The sequence below is a fragment of the Anguilla rostrata genome, chromosome 5, assembly GCF_018555375.3.
Source record: "Anguilla rostrata isolate EN2019 chromosome 5, ASM1855537v3, whole genome shotgun sequence".
In the NCBI taxonomy this organism is placed as follows: domain Eukaryota; kingdom Metazoa; phylum Chordata; class Actinopteri; order Anguilliformes; family Anguillidae; genus Anguilla; species Anguilla rostrata.
This window is the reverse complement of record NC_057937.1, coordinates 47091732-47115334: the sequence shown is the minus strand read 5'-3', so window position 1 is coordinate 47115334 and position 23603 is coordinate 47091732. Positions and strand designations below refer to the sequence as shown.

The 23603-nt window shown below is 50.3% G+C and overlaps 1 protein-coding gene across 1 annotated transcript in view; it reads left to right on the top strand.

Moving 5' to 3' along the window:
* The window catches only part of iqgap1 (IQ motif containing GTPase activating protein 1), a 38672-nt gene that overhangs the window by 3860 nt on the left and 11209 nt on the right, over nucleotides 1-23603 (top strand). Inside the window, exons 3-21 of the mRNA XM_064336675.1 lie at nucleotides 10985-11141; nucleotides 11284-11361; nucleotides 11647-11723; nucleotides 12633-12700; nucleotides 13554-13667; nucleotides 13981-14159; nucleotides 15194-15281; nucleotides 15386-15549; nucleotides 15649-15733; nucleotides 15965-16128; nucleotides 16655-16815; nucleotides 17022-17146; nucleotides 17512-17675; nucleotides 21478-21568; nucleotides 21783-21950; nucleotides 22037-22179; nucleotides 22370-22540; nucleotides 23140-23223; nucleotides 23485-23556. Of these exons, the coding sequence (XP_064192745.1) occupies nucleotides 10985-11141; nucleotides 11284-11361; nucleotides 11647-11723; nucleotides 12633-12700; nucleotides 13554-13667; nucleotides 13981-14159; nucleotides 15194-15281; nucleotides 15386-15549; nucleotides 15649-15733; nucleotides 15965-16128; nucleotides 16655-16815; nucleotides 17022-17146; nucleotides 17512-17675; nucleotides 21478-21568; nucleotides 21783-21950; nucleotides 22037-22179; nucleotides 22370-22540; nucleotides 23140-23223; nucleotides 23485-23556 (2353 nt within the window). The remainder of the gene's footprint in view (nucleotides 1-10984; nucleotides 11142-11283; nucleotides 11362-11646; nucleotides 11724-12632; nucleotides 12701-13553; nucleotides 13668-13980; nucleotides 14160-15193; nucleotides 15282-15385; nucleotides 15550-15648; nucleotides 15734-15964; nucleotides 16129-16654; nucleotides 16816-17021; nucleotides 17147-17511; nucleotides 17676-21477; nucleotides 21569-21782; nucleotides 21951-22036; nucleotides 22180-22369; nucleotides 22541-23139; nucleotides 23224-23484; nucleotides 23557-23603) is intronic.

The window sequence follows — 23603 nt, the reverse complement described above, 5'->3', positions numbered from 1 at the left end:
TTCCAGTGATCTGGTCAGTACGACTGGTCTTGTGTGGACCTCAGGCTGACCATAAGCACAAGTGTCCGGAGGGTTGTTGAGTTTACAATGTTAGAGACTTAGCAGTTGTGTATCTTTCTGCCTTTGCTCAGTGGACAGAAAAATTGTAACGTTGTGAACACCAGGCACACGTCAGTCATGTTTCAGAAACTACTGATGCCTCTCTTGTTTTGTCCTATTACGTTGCTGGAATGGAGCTGGTGCCTCTACTGTTTTTGATTGTCGTTTTTTTGTGTTTTTCAAGGACCTGCCTATACATTTCCTGCTCTTTCCTCCTTATTTGGTGTTAATATTTGCTATGATGTAATTGAAGTTGCTCTTTTAAAGACATCCGCTTGAGTGATCATATGCTCTGCCTCTTTGTTTTGTACTCAAGTGATCTTTCTTCTGCTGTTTGTATCAAGGGTCCCTTTTGAAGTCAAGAGCTTTCCTGTGTGTGGCAATAAAACTGTACACCACTTGAGTTTCTCTTCCCATTACTTCTCTTTAGACAAAGCAATATCTGCAGAATTGTTGCTTCATTGGTTTTTGTGACCTGTTGCCTAGAGATGCTGGCTTCTGTGCACAGATACACTGATTCGGGCCTCAGCATCTCTGTGTTTCTAATCATTCTCATTGCACTCTTTGAAATGTCCATACCTTGTTAGGGCCCTGTCACCCCATCTCTTGCATGTTCCTCTGTGGTCTCAGTGTAAAAGGAACGATTGAGTGCAACAGGAAGTGAGTCAGTCCCTGCTGATCTCAGTATCTCACCCCGTTGCTGTAGAAACCTCATGTTGCCATGGAGATTAGTTCCTGTGTGTGTGTGTGCGTGTGTACGTGTGTGCGTATGTGTGTGTATGTGTTTGCCTGTGCGGGCGTGTGTGATCGTTTGTTTGTTGTTGTGCTTGGGTGCATGCAAGAGGGGAGCGCTTGTGTGTATGCACTTTGTGTTCACGTACTGTAATACTTGTACTTTGTGTACCGTGCGTGCGTGCGTGTGTGGAAAGGTACTGCAATATAAAGATGAATTGTGGTGCCATAGTGAGTACTTCATAGATGCCGTCATTTTTCTCTCCTTACCAAAAGCTATGCTGAGCTCTGCTCATCAGCACTGGCCTGAGACAGCGCTATTACCCAGTTACCTCATCAACCCTGGACAGACACGGTTTTATTTATTAAGCCACGTCATAACCACTCAAATGATCCTGGTCAGTTCCATGTATTTAATATCAGGACATGCTGCTTCCTTAGCAGTTACTGAGCTCTGCAGCATGTGAAGGACATAGCTGATTGGGTGGTTTACATCCTGGTATTTTCACTGTTGGAAGTCACTTTTACTGTTTTAAATGTACGCTGTTTGTTTGCACAAGGGTAGGTTTCAGGTGGAACGATTCACCCAGGTGGAAAGTGTTGCCTTCAGGGAGAAATGCCAGCGTGGTGGAATGCTTGGAGTGTGTGTGTGTGTGTGCGCGGAGCACCCAGCCCATGGAATGATGGGAATGCGCTTCTCAGGTGTGCTGACATCACCGTGCTTGACGACTCTCCCTTAGTGAAGCACAGCCTTGCCTCAGTGTTCGCAGTTCCTACAGGGGCTGCTGCTTTGACATCTGACTGGTTCGTCTCACGGGCTGTGCGGTATGTGAGCGTGGCTAAGCTCCAGCAGGGCTGTGAATGGCCGTCCAGGAGGCCTGATGCTCTCTGTCCTGCTCTGCAGTGTTCAGGTGGCAGCTATCAAATGCAAACAAGTTAGACCCGCTATCGTCCGCCAATTTCCATTCTCTGCCATTTCCTCCTTCTGCCAGATCCTTGTTATCTGATTCGGGAGAGAAGGGAATATTTGAATAATTCCTCCTGCTCATGTTTCCCAGGTCCAGTGTCTCTGCTGTCGTGGATTTTGATGCCTGACCTTGTGATGGCCCTGCCCAGAGCCTTTCATGGGGGAAAACTGGGAGAGGGACCCAAAATGCTTGGGTGTTAATTTTATATTTGGGTAAAAAGGAGCTTTTGAGAAGCATTCAGTTAAATTTCATTTCTTGTTGGACTTGTATTTGTTGCTGTTACGTGTCGAAATGACTTGCTTCTGTTTAGTCATGTGAATAACTTTTTCAAATGCACAGCCATGTCTCTCTATTTTCTGCTTTGCTGTCACAGGGAATAAAGCTCAACATGTTCCCAGGACTATATTTTTGGATATGTACAATAGCAGGGCTTGTATTGTAAGGTTTCCCTCGTGTAGAGCCAGGCCTGAGCGTTGAGTCGTTGATGTGATGCCGTACTCTGTTTCCCTCTAACTTCCTGACATACAAGTCAGACGCGACTGCTCTCAGCAGTGTTTGTGACGACATAATGCATTCCAGCAAAACCAAATCTCCGCCCCCCCCCCCCCAACACTTTTATTTAGGGTGGTAGTGGTCCCATTGCATTGTGGGTTTTGAGTACTGAGCTGATGTCCAGCTGTGGCCCTACCCTGTCCTGTGTCCCCGGTCATATGGGCAGCGTGACATGAGTTGTCAGGTGTGCGTTTCTCTCGGGGGTGTGAGCGGCAGCATGCCACAGTCCCTCCCTGCTCCTCTTTTCTCCCAGGGCATGCGTGTGGTCCCCCCGCCCCCCCTCCCCACCCCACCAGCCCAACAACAGCAGGTTTTGAGAGTAATTGCAGATGAGCTCTCATTTACCAAACTGCCTGGCTAATGACAGCTTTAGTGCAGTTGGTTGAGTGTTGGAGGAGGGGAGGAGCCCCTCAACTGTGAACTGTTCTGCAAGTTACAGACGGCTGGAAGACCTGCCGAAACTAGGCTGTTTTCACCCAGTTAAATGTTTCCATCTGAAAATGAGTCGAGCGCTGAGGATGCCTGAGACTTTGGGGCAGCTCATAGTAATTCCAGGAGGTGTTCTGAAATATGTGCGTACTATGAATGTTTGCATTGAGCGCTTCCGGAAAAGGGCTGCCATTTTGGAATGTTATTTGCGCTGTACTCCTGCATAGCTGAGGACATAGCGGAGTGGTGTTTATTTACCATGCTATCCCATTCGAACGGTACCATTTCTGGCATTCAGGCGAGCGCTGTGCCGTGGTGTAAAAATGTCTGGACTGACACGGAACTGGTCTTTTTACACCAGGAAGCCAGTCACGCCCAGTGTTCTCAGTGCCAGATTCTTCAGGTGTTTTGACAGAGACGTCAGCCCTGCAGAGAATCTCTGATCCAGTCTGTCGCTGTCAGTGTCATCGGAGAGCTGGCTGAGTGTACGTTAGTGTCTATCCTAAACTTACATAGCGACAAAACTGTAACTTAAATAGAAACACATTGCCTAAACGTTAACTCTCTCTGAGTTAATGGTTATTGTTGAATCTTTTTAAACAATGTTTAGTCCCCGTTTCTTTCCCTTGTTTCAGTTTTTGCCCTCCAGTTCTTGGTACTGATTCACACCTGTGAGTTATGGATTCAGGAGGGCACAGGTGCTTTTGCTGGTTTTTTCAGCCTCCAGTTCAGTGCACGAGAGGACTGCCCATCTTTCTTCCTTGTCACTGTTGTGTGACCGGGAATCCCCTCCCTGCCTGACACTTTGTCCTATAAGGCATTGCATGCATCTCCCTGTAGGCACTGCCACTAACAGGATTCAGTTTGCAACCTTTATATTTTAACAAAAATTTTTCTGTAACAGCAAATTATCATGGCCAGTATTGATTAGCTTATTGATTAATGAGGTCTTACATTAGAATTTCTTATGTATTCTTTGCATTTAAAGTATATCTCTGAAAGTTCAGTGTGGCTGGACTGTGTTGTTTGAAAGTAGCAAATCAACATGAATTAATGTCTAAATTGAGTTACTCTTATCCTGTACACATGTGTAGGGGTTAACTAATATCAGTCCTCTGAAGACATCCTTCTGGATATTTACATGGCATTAAAACGGCTGGCTGAGACTGGGCCAATGTGTGACTGTGAGTAAAGTGATTGTTTATAATGGCGAGGAAAAGAGTTTACTCTTATGAGTGCAATACGACGAGACGGTTTACTGGCTTTGAGTGTGTGAAGGGACAAAGTGGTTTACAGACCATGAGCGCATGGCAGGGTGAGTGCACTCGCTGCTTGTGTAAGAGTAGTGTCGGGATGAAAGGGTGAGCTCCCTCCTGTCTGTTTGTGACGGGGTGAGAGGTGATGAATGAGTTCCCACAGTGCCGTTGGCTTCCTCTCTGTGAACCGCTTGGCCTCTCTCTGCGGCTCGTGTGCATCTGCGGAATGTCTCAGCTGTCAACAGGGCCCGCTCTGCGGAGGACGCCCCACAGCAGCGCTCTCACAGCCAGGCCCAGCGTGAGCCTGAAACAGGGGGGGAAATAAAAATTAACAAGAGCCGCTTTGTAGCGTACCAGCTGGCCTGCTGATAATGAACGCCGTAAATCTCGAGCGGGCTGTTTTTATTCGCAGACCTAACGTCTCGTCGCTCCTTTGCGCACCCAGAAGAGGCTGTAAGTCAGGCGGCGGGGCTGATTGCAGAAGTCGTTTTGGTGTAATTTCCTGTGGCGCTGGCCCCCGCTCGCTCGCTCGCGCGGCTGCGGGGAGCGTTGCGTAACCTCCCGCGCGGCGCTGGCTCCGGGCGGAGAGGGCCGGGCCGACAGCGGCTCGCTGCTCCTCTGCCTCCGGCGTCCTCTCCCCAGCCCCGCTGGAAGAGAAGCCGGCCGCAGAAAGGGCCCTATTCAAAGCTCCCCTGTCGGCCCCACCCAGGCAGATTGAGTTTCCCGCTGCACACAGGAGACAGTGTGAGAGTGCTTGAAGGTGATTTCGCGTAAACGACTGAATGCGCTGCGTTTCTGGGACACGCCCCTCCCGCCTTTGGAGACGCGGGGACTGCTTGTTCCCTGCGTGACCCGCGCCTGCCCTCCCCTCCGAGCGGCTGCGTCAGATCGCTGCGCGTGAGGATTGCTGGGGCTCGGTGCAGAGGTGTGTGACTCACCAGAGAGCTGCCACTTCTGTTTGTCACTTGTGAGTGGCACGGGTTGCTCGGCAACACGAAGGAAACCCTCACTGTCAGCAGCGAACTGTGAGCGCTGGTCTCCTTTGCCTCAGTTTGTGCCAGAGCCGGCTGCTGGTATAAACACTCTACTCAGGCATTTAGGGTCACAGCCATCCCTGCGCCTCGCGATTCAGGTTTTAACATTTGTTTTGGGACACATTTTAACTGTACACTAATTTGCCGTGACTGTTTCCACCAGCGCCACCCCCATTTCGTGATCAGTTCCGATGACAGCGTTCTTGTTTTGAGCCACCAGTTTCCTACAGCTGGCACTGGTTTGTGCAGTGAGCAAGTGAACTCTGGGCATGTTCTGGGGGTGGGGGGGGGGGGGGGTACCGCCGCAAACCGTCCTCAGACGGCCTGCTGCGCTGCGAGGGGACCGACTGCGAGCGGTGGGGTTGTGGCGGCCATTTTGAACAGCCCGGTCTCCCGTAGCCTTGGCTCTCTGCCTGTCCTGTTTGAACAGAGAACCCGCAAGCCTTTGTCCCTCCGTCTTGCCTTCGCTGTTCCGCTGTGCGCCGACTGTCTGGCAGAGAACAGGAAGCTGGCATGAGTCACACGGGCAGGGCCGGTCTGGCGGATTGTTCGTTGGAAAGGTCCGCATTATGGCTCGCTGGTTCGCTGAGAAAAGCTATTTTCCTCTGATCCTGCTGCTTTTGCTCAGCAGGGAGTGGTGTTTGTGGGTGTGGGTCTGGGGTGTGGGTGTGTCGTGTGGGGGTGTGTGTGGTGTGTCCGTGGGTGTGTGTGTGTGTTTCCATCTATACTTGTGAGTTTTTCCTCTAGTAACCGTCCCTCCTTTTGAGGGAGAGGCAGAGGGGGCCAGTGCAATGCAGCACCTGGATCACATCTGGAATATGCATGCAGGAGCACATGTGTGTTTTGGGACTGTCAAAGAGGATGCAGACATCCATCTGTTAGGACCATCTCAGTGTGTGTGTGAGTGTGTTCACCTGGCCCCTGTGTGTGGAGAATGGGATTACTGCCACGAATATGGCACCTTCTGCTCAGCCTCCTGTGAGCTGTCACTGTCAATGGCTCCTCTGTGCACCTCTCTGCCCAATGAATGAGGTATCTGTGCAAGCCCCCCGTCCCCCCCGTCCCCCCCACCTCACCCCGCAGCACTGCGGAGCCGCAGGCTTTACACAATGCGCTCTCCACAGGGGGCTGACTGTCCTGCTAATACTGCTCACTGGAAAAACCCAGCCGGAGTCCCCGTTAGCCGCAGTGACCCACGTCGCCATGGCGAGGAGCTAAATGAGTCGAATGCTCCTGGTGGGAGAGGTCATTCAGAACCAGATTCCAGTACTGCAGTTTAGCATGTATTTGGTTGAGACAGGGGCTGTCTCTCTCTCTCTCTCTCTCTCTCTCTCTCTCTCTCTCTCTCTCTGTCTCTCTCCCTCTCCCTCTCCCTCTCCCTCTCCCTCTCCCTCTCCTCTCCCTCTCCCCCCTCCCTCCCTCTCCGTCGTTCCAGGCTTCTTCCGCAGCAGCGCGGGCCGGACGTACGATTTCATCTGAAAAGCAGACGGGCGTTTGAGTCTGCGTGCATCATTTCAGGGCGGCTCAGTCTCGTCTCTTCTGCTTACTTCCACCCGATTGGCCCAGTACAAAGCGGCCCTGTCGCCCCACGCTCATTTCCCACGTAGCCCCGCTCTGTCATACTGAGAGCACAGAGGCGAAGGATCTGGGCTGCATTCCTCAACGCGTAACAAGACTTTAGTCACTGGTCTTCCTGGACCGTGTGATGCATTGATGTTTAGACAAAATAAAGACAGGTTTCCTTGGTTACGGTCTGCTGGAAAGCGGCCCCTGTCGGCTAAAGGCTTCTGAGTGGAAATTCCAGGTGATGGAGAGAGTCGGAGTGACTCTGTCTCGGCACTGCACCGTGTCTGAATACGCCGAGCGCTCATTAGCCTCCCACTGACGCGGTGCAGTTTTGCTGTTTAAATATTCCATTTCACAAACGCGGCATCGCCTGCTTCATGCCCTCCCACTGCGTCCCCTGGCGCGCGTGCGTGCGTGCGCTTCAGATGCCACCAGCCCGGTTGGTTCGGACCCTGCCCACTGGTGCCCGTCCCCGCCCAGTTCGCGCACGGGAAGTAGCGCGACCGCAGCGCCAGGCACAGGACGCTCTTTGTGCGAGCCAGGAAATGGCTGCTTGTGGTCTGCAGCCAGAACAAAGCTTCTGGGAAGGGATTAGAAAGGTACCGCGCGTCCACGCTGGCTGGTTGTTTGGACCTGTGCGTGCGGGGAGGAATGTCCGCTTGTCACCCGCACCGGGGAAGGCTCACAGCGGGCGCGAGCCGCACCGGCCCCGGCGCAGAGTTTGGCAGGAACGTGCTAATATTTCATCTGCCCCTCTGAAGTGTGTTCTCAGAAGGCGGTGGAAGAGTTTATCTGGCTTGGCACAGGTGCATGCTGGGAAGGACACCGCGCAGCAGATGATCCCTGGCTTCTTCTGAGACGGGTTTGATCTCAGGAAGGCCAGGAGCGTGCCAAGGGGAGAGGGGCCCGCAGGTTTCCTCCTCCGGGAGACGGGCGCGACAGCAGGCTTTTCCTATTGGCCTGACCTCTGCGCTGTCTGGACATGGAGCTTCCTGTGACTCACGGTTACGCAGATGTTCTCCTCATCTGGAACCTGCGCTCTGCCTCCCGCAAGGAATCCAGTACTCCGCCTTTTTTCCCCTCGCGATTTTTTGCCTCCACCCGTGCATCGGCGGCCATCTTGGTATTTCCCACATTCCGAAACTCAAACGGCGGCATTCTGCGATCCCATTAATCATGGCGAACGGCTGAGGGTGTGCCTCGCATGAATTTGAAGGCTTGTATACTGTAATTCCAGATAAGAGCTCAATTTGCGCAGACGTTTTCACAACCCAGGGGGAAAGGCAGGCGTGTTCCCACAGCGGCCCTCCCCCTCCCCCCTCCCCCCTCCAAACCCTGAGCCAGGGCCCTGTGTGGAGCACTGCGCTGTGGAGAAACTTCCTGGGTGGAGACGTAGAGTTGTAGCAACTGGCGCGTGTTCCTGTTGAAGCGGTGTGTGTGCGCGTGGGTTTGTGCGCATGCGTGTGAATGCGTGTGGGTGTGTATGTGCTTGTGTGTGTGTGTGTGTGTGTGTGTGTGTGTGTGTGTGTGCACGCGCATGCGTGTGGGTGTGTGTGCATGCGTGTGAATGCGTGTGGGTGTGTATGTGCTTGTGTGTGTGTGTGTGTGTGTGTGTGTGCGCGCGCGTGCATGTCTGTGTGTTCTTTTATTCCGGTGGACCCTACCGGGTCTGTTCGGTGCAGAAGTTGGCGCAGGCGGATGGGGTTAAAACCAGGCTCGGCCCAGACAGACTCCACCCAGACAGGCTTTTCCAGAGCTGCCCACAGGGAAAATCTGGAGCTCTTCCCTCAGCAGCCTGACAGAGAAAAAGAAAGGAGCAAGGAGCGGGGGAATGGGGGGAGGGAAAGAGAGGCGTTTGTCGCAAGACCAGACCAGTTTCCGATTACCGCTCCAAACTGGATAGAAGCTTGGAAACTGGATGGAAAGACTGTTTTACGTAAACATAGTTAATATTTTCTGCAGCAAATTCCATTACGCCAGCTTATAATTTTTTTTTGAGAGCTGGGAGCATATTTCCATAGACTAGACTCCGTAGTGGTGATGTGTGTGCTGCATGAACACAGTGTAATGTAACACAGCAGTTCTTAAGGACAGCGTCAGTTGTCATGCTATCCTTAAGAATGTGCCAGACCTTGTTGGGCGTCACCTGACCCTGTAAGCGGTGAAACATGGCTTCTGTGTAGCAAAGCGCTGAGATGTTCACCAAGGAAGGCGTGCCTATAGAAGAAGCACATGGCACCTGTGTGGTGGACTGCTTTGAAAGGTGCCATGCGTCTTCAGTCAGGAATGATTTTATTGCCTGAAAGAGCTGAACATGGCAGGTAATCAGATGAATGTTTTCGAGCAGAGTCAATCCTCTGATCCGGAGTCTGCTGGTCTGAGGGAGGTTAATGTGCTGCTGGCCGGTGCCAGTACTGTAGTGTAAACTTCAGAGCCACGTCATGCTGCCTAGAGAGCAGGGAGGATAGGATCTCACTGGCAGGCGGGAGCCGGTCTAACAGCCTGCACTGTGACTTCCCTGCTCCACGGCCCACGCATGTATACACAGACACGGAAACACACACACACTCGCGCATTCACACACCCACATAGAGAGCAGGGCGGATAGGATCTCACTGGCAGGAGGCAGCTGGGAGCCAGTCTGACAGCCTGCACTGTGACTTCCCTGATCCACGGCCCACACGTATATGCACACACACACTTGTGCACATGCTACCACACTCGCACACGTTCTAACACACACATTCATTCACTTTTACAAAAACACACACACATGCTAACACTCACACACACAAACACATTCTAACACACACAAAAACACATATATACATGTACCACCACTCAAAAACACAGACATGCACATACATGTGCAAACACTCACACGTTCACTTGCAAACACAAGTGTACGCACATGCAGAGACACACTCATGCACTCTTACGTGCGCACACACACATTCAGAGGTATCAATGTATGCATACAGTACATACCATACACAGAGACAGACACACATACTTGAGCACACGTGAGCACATGCAGGTTCCATGTGCGTATTAAAATAATTGTTAGTAGTGTTTTCACCATGTCACATTTCGAAAGCCACTTTGAAGTTTAAACAAATGAAACTCAATATACTTGTTTAATGCCTTAAAATGTCTTTCTCGACCTGTCTTTTCAGGGCGTGTACGAAAACTGAAACATGCGAATTAAAATTACAGAGGCGGCTTGTAAAATATCTCTGATGCTGTTGGCTTTGTCTGCTAGAGGCACACTTATCAAGAAATGACTAGCAGGCCATGTGAAATTTACCTCAGCTTGGTAGGCAGATAGACAGAAGCACTGTGTAACCACTGCAGTTCAACAGAACCGTATCATGGAGAAAATAGATTTTAGGCATCCTAACCACGAAGGCCTTCTGCATATGACCTTCTTCAGCAAAGTCTGCCAAGATGGCGGGTGTTTACTCTTATTTCCCACTCATGGGGTTTGTTTGCCGTTTGTGCGGTCTGCTACCGGCCAGCTGCAAACAGACTTGGTACACACAACAAGGAGAAAATCCAGTCAAAAGGAGCAGAAATGTCAAGTAGATGGAACGTTGCTTATAAAGGATAAGGCCTACATTAATGTCATTATTGGTTAATGGTGTTGTCAAGAAGCATTAGTACCATTTTCTATATAAAAAACAATCTGAATGATACCCAAGACACACACCTACTCACACGCAGGCACAAGTGACAGATGACTGACACGCCTTAGCTCACTGCACTGCAGAGAATCTTGGGAATGCAAGGAACTTGATGAGTTGGGAGATTGAGTGCGGTATCTGGACCTTCCTGTGACAGAGCTGCTTGACGCGTGTGGCTTCCTTGTTCTGTGGTGCCAGTAGGATCATGCTCCCCAGCGATAGAGGACTCGGGCGTGTGTGCGTTGTGCAGAATGTTGAATTGTACTATCATTACGTTTGTGCCGGAGGAGACTGTAGCCAAACCTTCACGCTACCTTGTCATGTGACCTAGAAAAAACGTCTGATGTGTATAGGAGAATGATGTAGGCTAATTCAAGCAAAATTAAGGCAGAACTCAATCTTGGTTACTTGCTTACTTGCAGTTCCATGCATTCCTCCATGCTTCATTTAGGTGAATTACTAAATTGTTTTTCAACATGTTAGTTTGATGGAGTACTCAGGGAAGATTGTTCCTTTAAATTTGTGACTGTAATGTTTAGGTCTTGAATGTACTTAAAAGGGGTAGAGGAGAACTTCTGGTTGTTTGATGATGGCGCTGGTGCCATACTCTGTCCACTGCACAGCCCCTCTGTTGACGCTCTTCTTCCATTCTCTCCTCACTTCAGGTGGATGGAGGCATGTCTTAACGAGGAGTTGCCTCCCACCACAGAGCTGGAGGAGGGGCTTCGGAATGGAGTCTACCTGGCCAAGCTGGGCAACTTCTTCGCCCCACGCGTCGTCTCCCTCAAGAAGATCTACGACCGCGAGCAGACGCGCTATAAGGTGTGGGGGTACAGCGTGCAGTAGCAAGCTTGGGAGGGTGGGTGAGTGGGCTGGTGTAGGGTCATCCATTGAGGGTGTAGGCAGTGTGTCTGGGAAGGGTGGAGCAATTCTCCTGATGCTTTTTCTGTCTATCCTTCTTTAGGCCACAGGACTCCATTTCAGACACACGGACAATGTGATCCAGTGGCTGAACGCTATGACCGAGAAGGGGTTGCCCAAGGTGAGTGGAAGGGGCGGAGGTTAAAACACACAGGAGACTGGGCACAGGTGTGCATTTGGGTAATGCGGTCCTGTGTGCACCACTGTGTAGGAGCTGCCACACCCCTGATGATGTCATTATACCCTTGCTGATTTGTATGAATGAGCTGTAATCGGAGGCATGTGGAGACACCTGAGACATGCTGAGGCTTGTTCGTTATCGGCACCCTGGGCGTATAACAGTAGAGAAAGCGCAGCTCAGCCTCATCAAAGCGCTGACCCTTGTTCTCTGCCTCTGTTTTCTCAGATCTTCTACCCTGAGACGACAGACATCTATGACAGGAAGAACATGCCCCGCTGCATCTACTGTATCCACGCTCTCAGGTACTCTACCTATATCTAATCACAGTACTCAGGTACTCTACCTATATCTAATCACAGTACTCAGGTACTCTACCTGTATCTAATCAAACTCTCAGGTACTCTACCTGTATCTAATCAAACTCTCAGGTACTCTACCTGTATATAATCACACTCGCAGATACACTACCTGTGTCTAAATTACCCTCACTCTAAAAGATTGTACCTGTGTTTAATTCAATGTTGTCCACTCATGCAACCACACCGTATTAACCCAGTGATTTGTGGTGTTCAACTACTGTTCAACTGAATTGGCACGCAGTGACAGATTTCACAAAGTATCCCCTCAAATGCCCTGATTTCAAATAGATTTTGTATGTGTTCAGTCAGTTCTAATATAAAAGTGAAAAATATACATGATAGCATGAGCATTAAATACCTTTGTGTAGTGATGTGAGAAGCCAGCACACACCCAGCTTGAACAGTGTGTTCCCAGTAGATGCAGAATAGACGTCAGAATAGGCCATAAATCTGGCCTGTGGACTCGAAGGGTCACAGAACGGGATTGGAGGGGAGGGAGATTCGGACGACAGGGCGGGGGAGAGCCCGACTGCTCCAGGCCTCTCTGACTGAGCCTTTGTTGACTTTAATGGCCCTCGCGCCCCTCCCCGGAGGAACACTTGCGCAGTAATTCAGCGCTGAAGCTGGACAAACATGTTTATTGGTGGAGTGGCGTTCGGAACGGCGTCAAGCTCCAGTGAAACTCAGCGGGATCCCGAGCCGCTGCAGCAGCCTGTTATTTCTCAGCTACCCTCCCCTGGCTCATTACCGCTGCAAACCCCAAGCCACACCCGTCAGAACATAACTGGAAATGGCTGTTATTTCCTGGCCCCGATTTCTGTTTTAACCCCCCCTCGTTCTCTCTCTGCGCAGCCTGTACCTGTTCAAGCTCGGACTGGCCCCTCAGATCCAGGACCTGTACGGCAAGGTGGATTTCACAGGTGGGTGTGAGGGCGCGGCTCCGCGCGCGGCTCGGACCGTTAGCTCGGAGCCAGCGGCGGGAAAGCGCGAAGGGTTAAAAGCTCCTGGTGATCTGGGAGCCGGGGCTGGTACCGGCAATGTGAAACTCATTAGCGATTGTGCGAGCGTTTCCTGTCATTTGGGCTGCCCGCGCTGGCTGCCAAGCTGAGGGCTGAGGAACTGTTTATCGCACAGAAGCAGGGAACAGCCTGTCTCCACCTCCCCACTTCAGGTCCTCCCTGCTGTGGGACTTTTCAGAGGCTAAAGATGCATGCTACTGTGTAATATGTGTCAGATACCCAAGTCATGTATACACATACCATACATATAGGGTGTGGTGTGTACAGTATTATTCCTGGGCTCATCTTGTCCAAACACAAAACATAAACAAAAACAAAAACTTAAAAGCCATGACTCAGAGCCATGTGTACACTACACTGCCAAAACGTAGAGAGAACAAATATAATATTCTAGAAAAACAGAGTAGATGTATACGGTGGTTAAAAATGGCCCTGAGACTTTGCAGTCTTGTGTTGTATCCAGCCTTGTCAGCAGCTACTTTTTTTGGTTTGGTTCTTGGATGGGCCCTTGCTGTTTTAGCCTTGAGCAAAGTACTTAACATAAATCACTGTGGTTACCCAGTTTCACCAAAGGATAATATGTAAAGCTATCTCTTCCTGGATGAAGATGGTACTGCTAAACAACTTAAATGAAGTGTTGTATTGATTTCACACTCTTGTCTACCTCTCCAATTTTTTCCTTCCCTCCCTTTATCTGCTCTGTTCTCCGACTCGCATGTTTCTCTCTCGCTTCTTATCTACTGCTTCCTCACAGAGGAGGAGATCAATAACATGAAGAGCGAGCTGGAGAAGTACGGCATTCAGATGCCCGCCTTCAGCAAGATCGGTGGGATCTTGGCTAATGAGCTGTCAGTGGATGAAGCTGCCCGTGAGTGCTGCTCAATTGAGGGGGAGGAGTCAATGGCTTTGTTCCAATGTCTGATTCACTGGGGGGCGGAGATTCCACGTTATATACTGTGGAGGAGTCTTTTATATTATGTCGAGGCTTCTCTTTAATTAAACGAAAGACGAGCCACTACACAAGACACATACAGAATGACGCTATTGCCCTACTGAAGGCCCACAAAAGACACTTAGCAACAGGCTTGTGTAGGCCATCACACCAGAGGCGTCAGTCTTAGCTGGGGGCTGACGCACGTGTCACACGGCAATGTGATTCCTCATTCGCTGTCACCCTGCAGTGCACGCCGCGGTGATCGCCATCAATGACGCCATTGACCACGGAGTCCCGGAGGGCACCCTGGCGGCCATGCACAACCCCAACGCCATGCTGGTGAACCTGGACAACACCTCGGCCCAGCACTACCAGGACACCCTGTCCCAAGCCAAGGCCGAGAAGGTGGCCAACTCCAGGAAACGGGTACGAGGCGGCTCTGCTTCCCTCCCACGGGTGATGCCTTGGGATATTAGCTAGCCAGGCGCCATATTGTCCATTGAGGCTCTGTTTTAAATGGTGTGTGCCTGCTAAGCCAGTAGTCCTTGGTGAGGTGACATGCCCCATGGAACTGAACTCTGACTGTGCCAGTGGCAGCTCTGTCTGGGAGTATTTCAGGGTGACATAATTGGGCACAATATTGCTCTGAGAGGGAAGGTTTCAGTCAGTAGAATGTACCGCTTTGTATGAATTCCAGTCTGCTCTCCATTTAATCAATGAGGGAAGTTGCAGCAATCAGGTTAGCCTGCAGTTACAATGGGCCAATATTGTTGGTAATTAAAATACAACAGAATTACACACATCCCTGAAAACGTATGACCTAAAAATGGTCACGGCTAACGCAGTAAAGCAGCGCTACTCAACCCCAGATCCTGTGGGCCGCAGCCTCTGCAGGTATTTGCTCCAACCGTGTACTGCACCAGCTGATTTCACTAATCCGCTTACTTCCTGAATCAAGGGGGAGTAAAGTAATAGTGCAAATACCTGCAGACACTGCCGCCCGCAGAACCAGGAGTTGGGTAACACTGCGATAAAGCATACAGTATTTTTCCATTAGGGTCATTCTTGTGGCAGACTGGAAAAAATGACAGGTATGCTTGAGACCATAATGCAGAGATTTCAATGTTCAGTCCAGGAGGGCCGCAATATCTGCAGGTGTTTTTTTTTTTTCTTTCAGCCTTTGAAATATGTTATGTGATCAATGTTTAAGCAATTTAACCATTCACTGGCTTTAGATTAGGGGCCTAAGCGCTGTAGCTCTCTGAAAACCAGCAGATACTATGGCCCTCTAGGGTCTGAGTTTGCGATCCTTGACATGGGGTCTCAAACTCAAACTGAAACACCTTCATCAGTGAAATGTTATTTGCTAATGGAAATAAGTACTTGCATATGCTGATACCATCCTTTAGGAGTCCTGTTAATGGCTAATACCAAAGTCATCTCCTCTGTTTTGGTTTTAGATTGGGGAGAATTCCGAAGCAGAGAGAGATGTTTATGAAGAACTGCTCACCCAGGCGGAGATCCAGGGCAACATCAACAAGGTCAACTGTGAGTGCCTCTTTCATTAGACTTCTGTAATAATAATCGTGATTTGTGCCTACCTGGTGAAGGTCCATTGAACAATTCCGCTGAGCTTTCTCTCTGTCTGACAGTGTCCAACGCCCTGACTTCAACTGAGCAAGCCCTGCTCAGCAGTGATGAGGACAGGCTGTACGACGCACTCCGCTCCCAGGCTTTGGGCCTACGATCACTGCAGGCCCAGAACAAGGGCTGGTACCTCAAACAGTTGATGGCCGACCGGGAGAACAAGGAACAGGTTGGCCTTTGTCTCTCGCGGGCATGTTTGTGATGAGATCTTATTTTCTGTACACGTATTCCAGAAGATGTTGGTAATATTGCTGTGTTCTTTACCCAGAATTCCCCTGGCGAGCCCCTGATAAAGGAAGAGCTGCAGACTGGAGTGGACCTTGCCAATGAGGATGCGGCTAGCTACCAGAAAAGTACACCTTTCTGCTTTTATCCATGCCTATTCGCTTGTATTCATTGTCCACAAGGCCTAATGCTTTGTGCTGACTAACAAAGATTGTTTTTAGTGTACTTTTTCAGCTACATTTCCTCTGCAGTAAAGCCTGCATTGCATTCCATACTAGCAGATGGTGGTCTTGAATGTTGGCGTTGTACTGACGTTCCTCTGTCACTGCTTGTCTCCCCCTCCCCTCTTCGTGGCCTAGTGCTGCGGGCTGTGGAGCGGATCAATGCGGCCATCAGGGCCGGGGTGCCGGAGAAGACGGTGGAGGAGCTGATGAACCCGGACGCGCAGCTGCCCAAGGTCTACCCCAGCGCTGCAGACCTGTACCAGCAGGAGCTCTACAACCTGCAGCAGCAGAGCACTGAGGTCAGTCAGTCACAGAGTTCAGTCAGTCAGTCAGTCAGTTAGTCACACGCTAACACATGGTAGCAGACTTGCCCATTAATGCCTTGTTTTAGCTCCTGGGAATTTGGTTATGGATCTGTGGAATGCACATCTGTCACAGTAAGTAAATTAAGGAAGCCAGAAGGGCAAGCGGTCAAATCCCAGAGAAATTACAGCTGCTGTATGTTTTTTTTCAGTAATTGCATAAAAAGATACTATATTAAAATGTCGACTTGGCCCCACCACCTGTTCTTAATCATACTATATTATATGTAAGAGCCTTAATGGAAACCTTGTACAAAAAATGGGGACTTTAAAAACTGCTTTGGGCAGGAATCCGTTAAGTGGATGAATGGAATGGAAATAGTAGCGCTGCAGTTGGCCGTACTTTAGAGCTCTGTGGTCTGGTCAGTATCTGCTGGAGTTGTTTGTATCACCCAGTTCATTACAGTCTGTTGCATCATCATGAGAGTGACTGTCTCATGCTGCATTTTCGTGGGCTGCACAGGGCTCTCTGACACACCCAGAGCTGTTGGTTGCCGTGGAGATGCTGTCGTCGGTGGTCCTGATCAACGGGGCGCTGGACGTAGGGGACCGGGGGGCAGTCTGGAGACAGCTGGCTAGCCCCGTGACAGGCCTGAGCAACGTGGAGAATGAGTATTCCCAGAGGTGAGGAAGAGGCAGGAGGCCTAACGCGGTGCCAGGGCTAGACTGAATGAAAACAGGAGTATAATGAATGTAAGAGGTCAGGTCTGCACACTGCCAGTGAACACGATGAAGGAAGTGTTGTATTAGCTGATGCCTAATATACTACAGGGGACACGGTGATTAACCAATCAGGGGCTGAGATTCCTCTAACTGGGCGGTGCCCGCAGGTACATGGACGAGCTCATGCGCCTGAAGGCCGCGGCGCGGGAGGAGGGCAGCAAGTACCTGACCTGGAACGACATCCAGGCCTGCGTGGACCAGGTCAACAACACCGTGCAGGAGGAGCACGAGAGTGAGTCTGACTGAGTCTGAATAAACGAATGACTCCGAATCAAATGCTCAGGACTTCTCTCAGCGGACTTTATCACGCAACTCAAATCATATTCTGAACTAAGTGGAAAAGGTCTTATTAATCAATATGTTGACTTGCATCATTGTATAATGGGGAAGTCGTTTGTTTGATGCGGGAGTCATTTCCACATTCACACAGTCTATTTATGATCTTCTCCCTGCTTCGTGGTTCTTCAGTGTGTTGTCAAAATGATCTCTCTGAATACAGCGCTGAACGGGGCGGTGGCAGATATGCAGTACACAGATCTGATTGCCGTTCACCTTGTGAAAGTGTTGGCGAGTTCTCATCATCCTCGTCCTCCTCAGGGATCGCGGCCATCGGGCAGATCAACGAGGCCCTGGACGAGGGGGACGTGCAGAAGACGCTGGCGGCCCTGCAGCACCCGGCGGCCAAGCTGACGGACGTGAACCCGCCCGTGGCGCAGCACTACTACGACAAGCTGCTGGAGGCGCGGCGGGAGAAAGCTCACGTACGAATCCCGCTCTCCCGAGCTCTGTTAGGGACCAATCGGGAACTGGCTGATCCCAAGCTCCGCCTTATTTTCTTGGCCCTCCAATCAATGCTTGGCAACCGTTGCTACCCTCCATAACCTCGGTCGAGCTTTCAGGACTTCAGCTGCTGTACCACTGTTTCCTGTAGACAGATTTTTGTACGTTAAGCCTCCTAACATGGTTAAAAGATGTGCCTGGGGGACTTGTAGAAGCGACGCTCGATAGGCTGACAGTGTGGAGGTTGTTGTTTTTTAAGGACCTCTGCGGCAGTGCAGTGGTTTCCGGCACCGCAAGTGAGTCAGCTGGTGGGTAGCGGGAGAGGTGGGTTAAACCAGGCCTTATCCGGCTGCCTGAGCTTGAATCAGCCTACTGGTCTCTCAGACAGCGTAGAGCAGCATGTGATTCAGTGGTGACACACCCGCATGACCACGTCTCGATGACATCACACTCTCGCAAACGGAAAACACTCATCTGCTCTCTCTCTCTCTCGCTTTGCCTCCCCTCCCTCCCTCACGATAGAATTTGCTTGATAAATGAGAGACCTCAGACCACGGAGATGTGAAATGGCGCCTCTCGATGCTAAAAATATGGTCGCGTAGCGTCCCCTGGGTACCTGGTTTGCCCCATTTTTCATTTCCTCTGTCGTTTCGAAACTCGGGGGAGCCATGCGTGCAGCTTCTCTGGCCCCTTCCCTGTCTGCGTGAAAGCGGTGCTCTGCGGGAGGAGCAGCACGGGTTAAAGGGCAGCTGAGGGTCACACTTCACCACAGCTGTGGCGGCCGTCCCCTCGAGGGTGGCGCCCTGGAGAGACTAGAGAGATGGGGAACAGCTCACATTCAGACATTCATCTCTCATTCGGACACTTTACGTTCCAGGTTGCGGTGCTGTGGGCTGCTCTTTCCACATTTAGACCAGGAGTGTTCAAACGGGGGGGTTTATAAGACCGGTTACTGAATCGAGTCTCGCTGCCGTGCTTGGATGTGTACTCTTGTGTTTGCTTTCTCCCTTCTCTTAGTCCGGTGTGCAAAGAGGGCACAGCACATCCTGTCATCCACTTCTCATGTCGGGCCTTTCGCAAAAATATTTCTGCCCTACCCCCGCCAGCGAAGTCCGTCCAAAACCAATGTTTACTGTTCACAATTATCTGCGCTATCTCTAGCAACAGTGATGTAGGGAATTTGGTGCTCGCTGTTTGCCAAAATTGATTTCCGAATTCCCAAAAAAAGGAAGGAAGCCATTTCCCTGGTAATCGTGTTCACAAGGGTAGGAACTGTCAAGCCAGGCATCTAAATCACTTCCTTATAAGGTAAAAAAAAAGAGGCAGAATGTTAAAATGGTAGCTGCCCAGTGGTATGAATTGTTCTGAGGGCTGGTGTTTGTTTGTCCTGGCTCTGTTGTGACGGTTTGTGATTGGCCCGTGATGACGGAATGGCACGAGTAGACCCAGTGGGGGGCGCTGTCCTGATACCAACACTGCGTTCTACTTTGTTTCCCTACTGCAGTGGGCTGGCTGCTCTGACACAGGAAGTAGTTTTGAGAGGAAACCTCGGTGCACTGCAGCCCACATATGCACAGTACTGAGAGAGATAGAGAGAGAGAGAGAGAGAGAGAGAGAGAGAGAGAGAGAGAGAGAGAGAGAGTGAGACAGAGAGAGATAGAGATAGAGAGAGAGTGTGAGACAGAGAGAGAGAGACAGAGAGATAGAGAGAGAGTGAGACAGAGACAGAGAGAGAGAGTGAGACAGAGAACGAGAGAGAGAGAGAGTGAGACAGAGAGCGAGAGAGAGAGTGAGACAGAGAGAGAGAGAGAGTGAGACAGAGAGAGAGAGAGAGAGTGAGAGAGAGAGAGAGTGATTGCACTCTTAGAGGCGGAGGAATCGGATGTCCCAGTGCACACATTATTTGAGCATGTGAAGCGCAGTTTTGTGCGGCGTGCATAAGTGGTGATTTGTCTGGTATTTCACAACGGTCAGATTCCACACGAGGTCTGTCCCTGCGCTTGTGTGAGTGAGCTTTTATTGAGAGCCTCGCGTCTGCCCTCTGAAGGGATTCAGCTTGGATTCTGGCCTGGATGCTTCCTGCTAGACCTCCGCTTGCTCCCTCACTTCACAGAAAAAGCACGCACAGCTGTGGGCGCTATACTGACCATTTCAGCATTGATTTGTAGTGGAAGCTCTGTAGTAAAAACTCCCTCATGACACTTTGTGTCCTTAGTTCCTGCTCCTACCTCCAGCTTGGAAGATCTGGGATCACGTTCAGGGTTGCCAGGTCTAGTGCATTTGCTAAATAATAGCCCCAAAAAAACCCCCGCTTACCGCGGCAAGTCATTTTCTACCCACAACCAAGTCTTAAAAAGTAGCTCAATTTGGCATGAAAACTGCGAACCTGGCAACCTTGATCACATTCTCTCTTGGGTGGAGGGAGTGGGAGGAGATAACTCAATTTACACATTAAAATTAGACTAAGACGGGGGAGGGGATAAGGGAAGTGTATTTTACCACACCCATTCTCTCACTTCCCCAATTCAGCTTGAGGCATTTGCATAGCGCGCTAAGCCGTTACCATGCACACCTGAACATAGATGTCCCAGCTCTTCTCCCGCACCCCTCCTTGGAAAGTGCAAGGCTGTATTTTAGAGCGGATAGTAGCTTATCTCCTCGTTTACTGTAAACACACTATGCGCAAAAACTACGGTGTCTGTTTATCAGATGATTCAGCAGGAGCCTGTGCTGCACACAGCCTGCTGGGTAGAGAGGCTGTCTCGTCTCTGGAAGTGCATGTGATGAAAAGGGGAGGTAGAGGCAAAATTAGGGCCTTGTGCTTTTGGCCAGTCGACTCTCGGCTCGGCTGAGTCCGGAAACCAAGCTCCGCTGGCAGCCCGGTTGTCCTGGCTGTGGTGGAGCACCACCTTGTGACAGATATGCGTCACTGCAAGCATCACTGCTGGAACTTCTTGAAGTCTGTTGCTCTGTTCGCACTTTTTTTATAGGTGTATACTTTCACTTTTCCCTCAACGCTAATAGAGAGACAGGAGCAGAAATGTCAGTAGTAATTACAGTTCAGTATGCCATGAGGCGTTATGTGCTTTCAGTAGCCCCGCCTACCCTGAATTTTTTCTCTAGATCCCATGGCAGAAATCCAACTCACTGCTACCAGCTCTCATACTAAAATATTCTTTGTGACACACTTGAAATATGAGTCTGCGGCAACGTTGCTGTACATTGTAATTGGAGAAAGTTCTGGGAGGCATTAAGGGGAAGAGGGTTCCCTCTGGTGGCTGTTTGTTGTTATGTCATTTGGCAAAATACACATATGCTGGTGTTGGAATGTGTCATTTGTATGGCTCTTTTGTGAATCTGATGGGTGAACCAGCATTTGTGGAACCCTGGTGTGATGCTGTACTCTGTTACTTCCTGTTATAGCTAAATTGTTCTTGTAATTGATGTTTTCTGCGGATAATTACGAGTAGTGAAGCCTGGAATCTATTTGTGTTCTGATTGGTTGGCTTTTACTATGTGTTTCCATAGCGATTACATTCAGAACCTATCCTAACCTAACCTGTCCAGAAAAGGACAGAACATCGAAATGCCACAGTCTTTTGGTCATTCTACTTCACGTTCATCAGCTTTAACAATAGGGAGACAACTTTCAGTGTTATCAGTAAGGAGCTGAGTGCCTGGTTGGTGCGTGTATTCTGGCTCCACTGGAGCTCTTGGTCCCACAATGCAGACTGTTACTGCAGTATCTCTGGGTGTGCTGACCAGGTGTTCCTCTTCCTCCAGGAGACCCAGGATCCCTCTGCTGTGCTGTGGTTGGACGAGATCCAGGACACGGTGCTCGCTTCCAACAAGGACACCCAGGAGGCCCTGCAGTGTAAGAGCGATCCCTCTCTCTCACGCGTGAGGGGATTCTCAGACTGAGGCTTCATCGTGACAGCCTGTTATTGTTGAGCAGGAGTTAAAAGCCCAGCAGTCTATTTGCAGACTGTTATATAATTTTGCGACTCTGTGACGACTGAGAGGAGGAAGCGGTGCCTTGTTTGGGCTGGTAGTTCCTGTTTGAGCGCGTGTCTGTTTCCCCCCTGCAGTCTCTCAGGCTATCCTGGCCATCAACGAGGCGGTGGACAGCGGGGACCAGGCCCAGACCCTGGGCGCCCTGCGCAACCCGAGCGCCGGACTGTACGGGGTCACGCCCGAGTGCGCCCCCACCTACCAGGAGGACCTGACCAGGATCAAGGCCGGCAAGAAGGAGGAGGGTAAGACTGCGGTCCCACCAGCGCTGAGGCCGGAGCTGCAGGTCACCTGGCCGTCCGCGCTCACTGTCCCACTCTGTGCCCCTCAGGTGACAACGGCAGCGATTGGGTGAAGCACTGGGTGAAGGGAGGACATAACTACTTTTTCAACCTGAAGTCGGGGGAGGGCACCTGGGACGAGCCGGGGACCTTCGTCCCGAACAACACCCAGCTCAACAAGGAGGACATCCAGGTGGGCCACTGGAGGAGGGGCAGGGGATGGGGGTGGGGCGGGGCGGGGTGGGGCGGGGCTGGGATGTGAGTGATAGCTCCTCACTTTTGACTATATACTTTAAACTTACTCAATTATGTTTTTTCCCTTGTTAAATTTGCTTTGATCTGTCTCTCACTCTCTTTCTCTCTCTCTCTCTCTCTCATTCCAGTCTGTGGTGTCTGGAGTGACCAATGCCTATAACCGGGAGCAGCTGTGGCTGGCCAATGAGAGCTTGATTGCCAAGCTGCAGGCACGTTGCCGAGGTTACCTGGTAAGGAGTGACCAAAAGAACCGCATGAACTTCCTGAAGGAGCAGGAGCCTGCCGTTACCTCTATACAGGTAATCCCACCCGTCCTGCAGCCTGCAGTCTCTGTGTATAACCTGTACCCTCTATATCCCTGCTAAGCTGCATCTACTGGTCACCTTAGTCTCCCCTCCCGAAAGGGGCTCTCCTCTGGATCACATCTCTATCCTGGCCCCAAATGAGCTCCCCACTATAATCAGGACAGCTACAAACTGTAAACACACCTGTTTAAACTGTGCCTGCTCATCTAATGCCTAATGCCGTGCTGGTCTAATGTCTTAGCATCAGAACTGTTGCCTATACCTATACTGTAAGTGTGTACGTACTGTATGTAATCCACTCTGGACAAAGAGCATCTGCTAATTGCCTAAATGTAAATGTATAATAGGCTGTAACTCCACTGCAGTCTAGATTGGCACAGTGACATTATCCCATTTGGAGTAGGGCCAGGGCCATGCCCATGGCCGATAGCAAACAAGCCTTTGTTTCCGTATGTAAACTACAGCGCTACTTTGAATGACACGTTGTAATGTTGTTTCTTCAACGCCATGCCAGATAAGAGCAGTTACAACCGCAAACTGGCCGCACTCGCCACGCAGTGTTTGACTGGCTCTTTGTCCTCTGTGGCCCGTAGGCCCACTGGAGAGGCTTCAAGCAGAGGAAGAACTTCAAAGACCGAAAGCAGTACCTGAACGATCACAGTGAGGATGCTGTCAAGGTAATGCTCGCTCCCCCCCCCCCCCCCTTCCCCCCCATGGGCTGGTGCTTCATACTACAGAAATTAGTATATATTACCCATGCCCTATTATCAATCCAGGCTAAGACATTGCTTAAATTCCATTCCAAATAAGTGTAATAAGCTTATGACTATATATGTCATTGGTGAGGTGTTATTTCCTCTACATATAAGTACACACTGTGCTGTGTAATAAACTTGGATTTTGGGTTTTATCTGATTTTTTTTTTTTTTTTTTTTAAGATTCAAGCAATGGTGAGGATGCACCAGGCCCGCAAAAAGTACAGAGACCGCCTCAAATACTTCAGAGACCATGTAAGTGTTTCTTTAACCAATGCTTTATATGATAAATAGTACCAAAC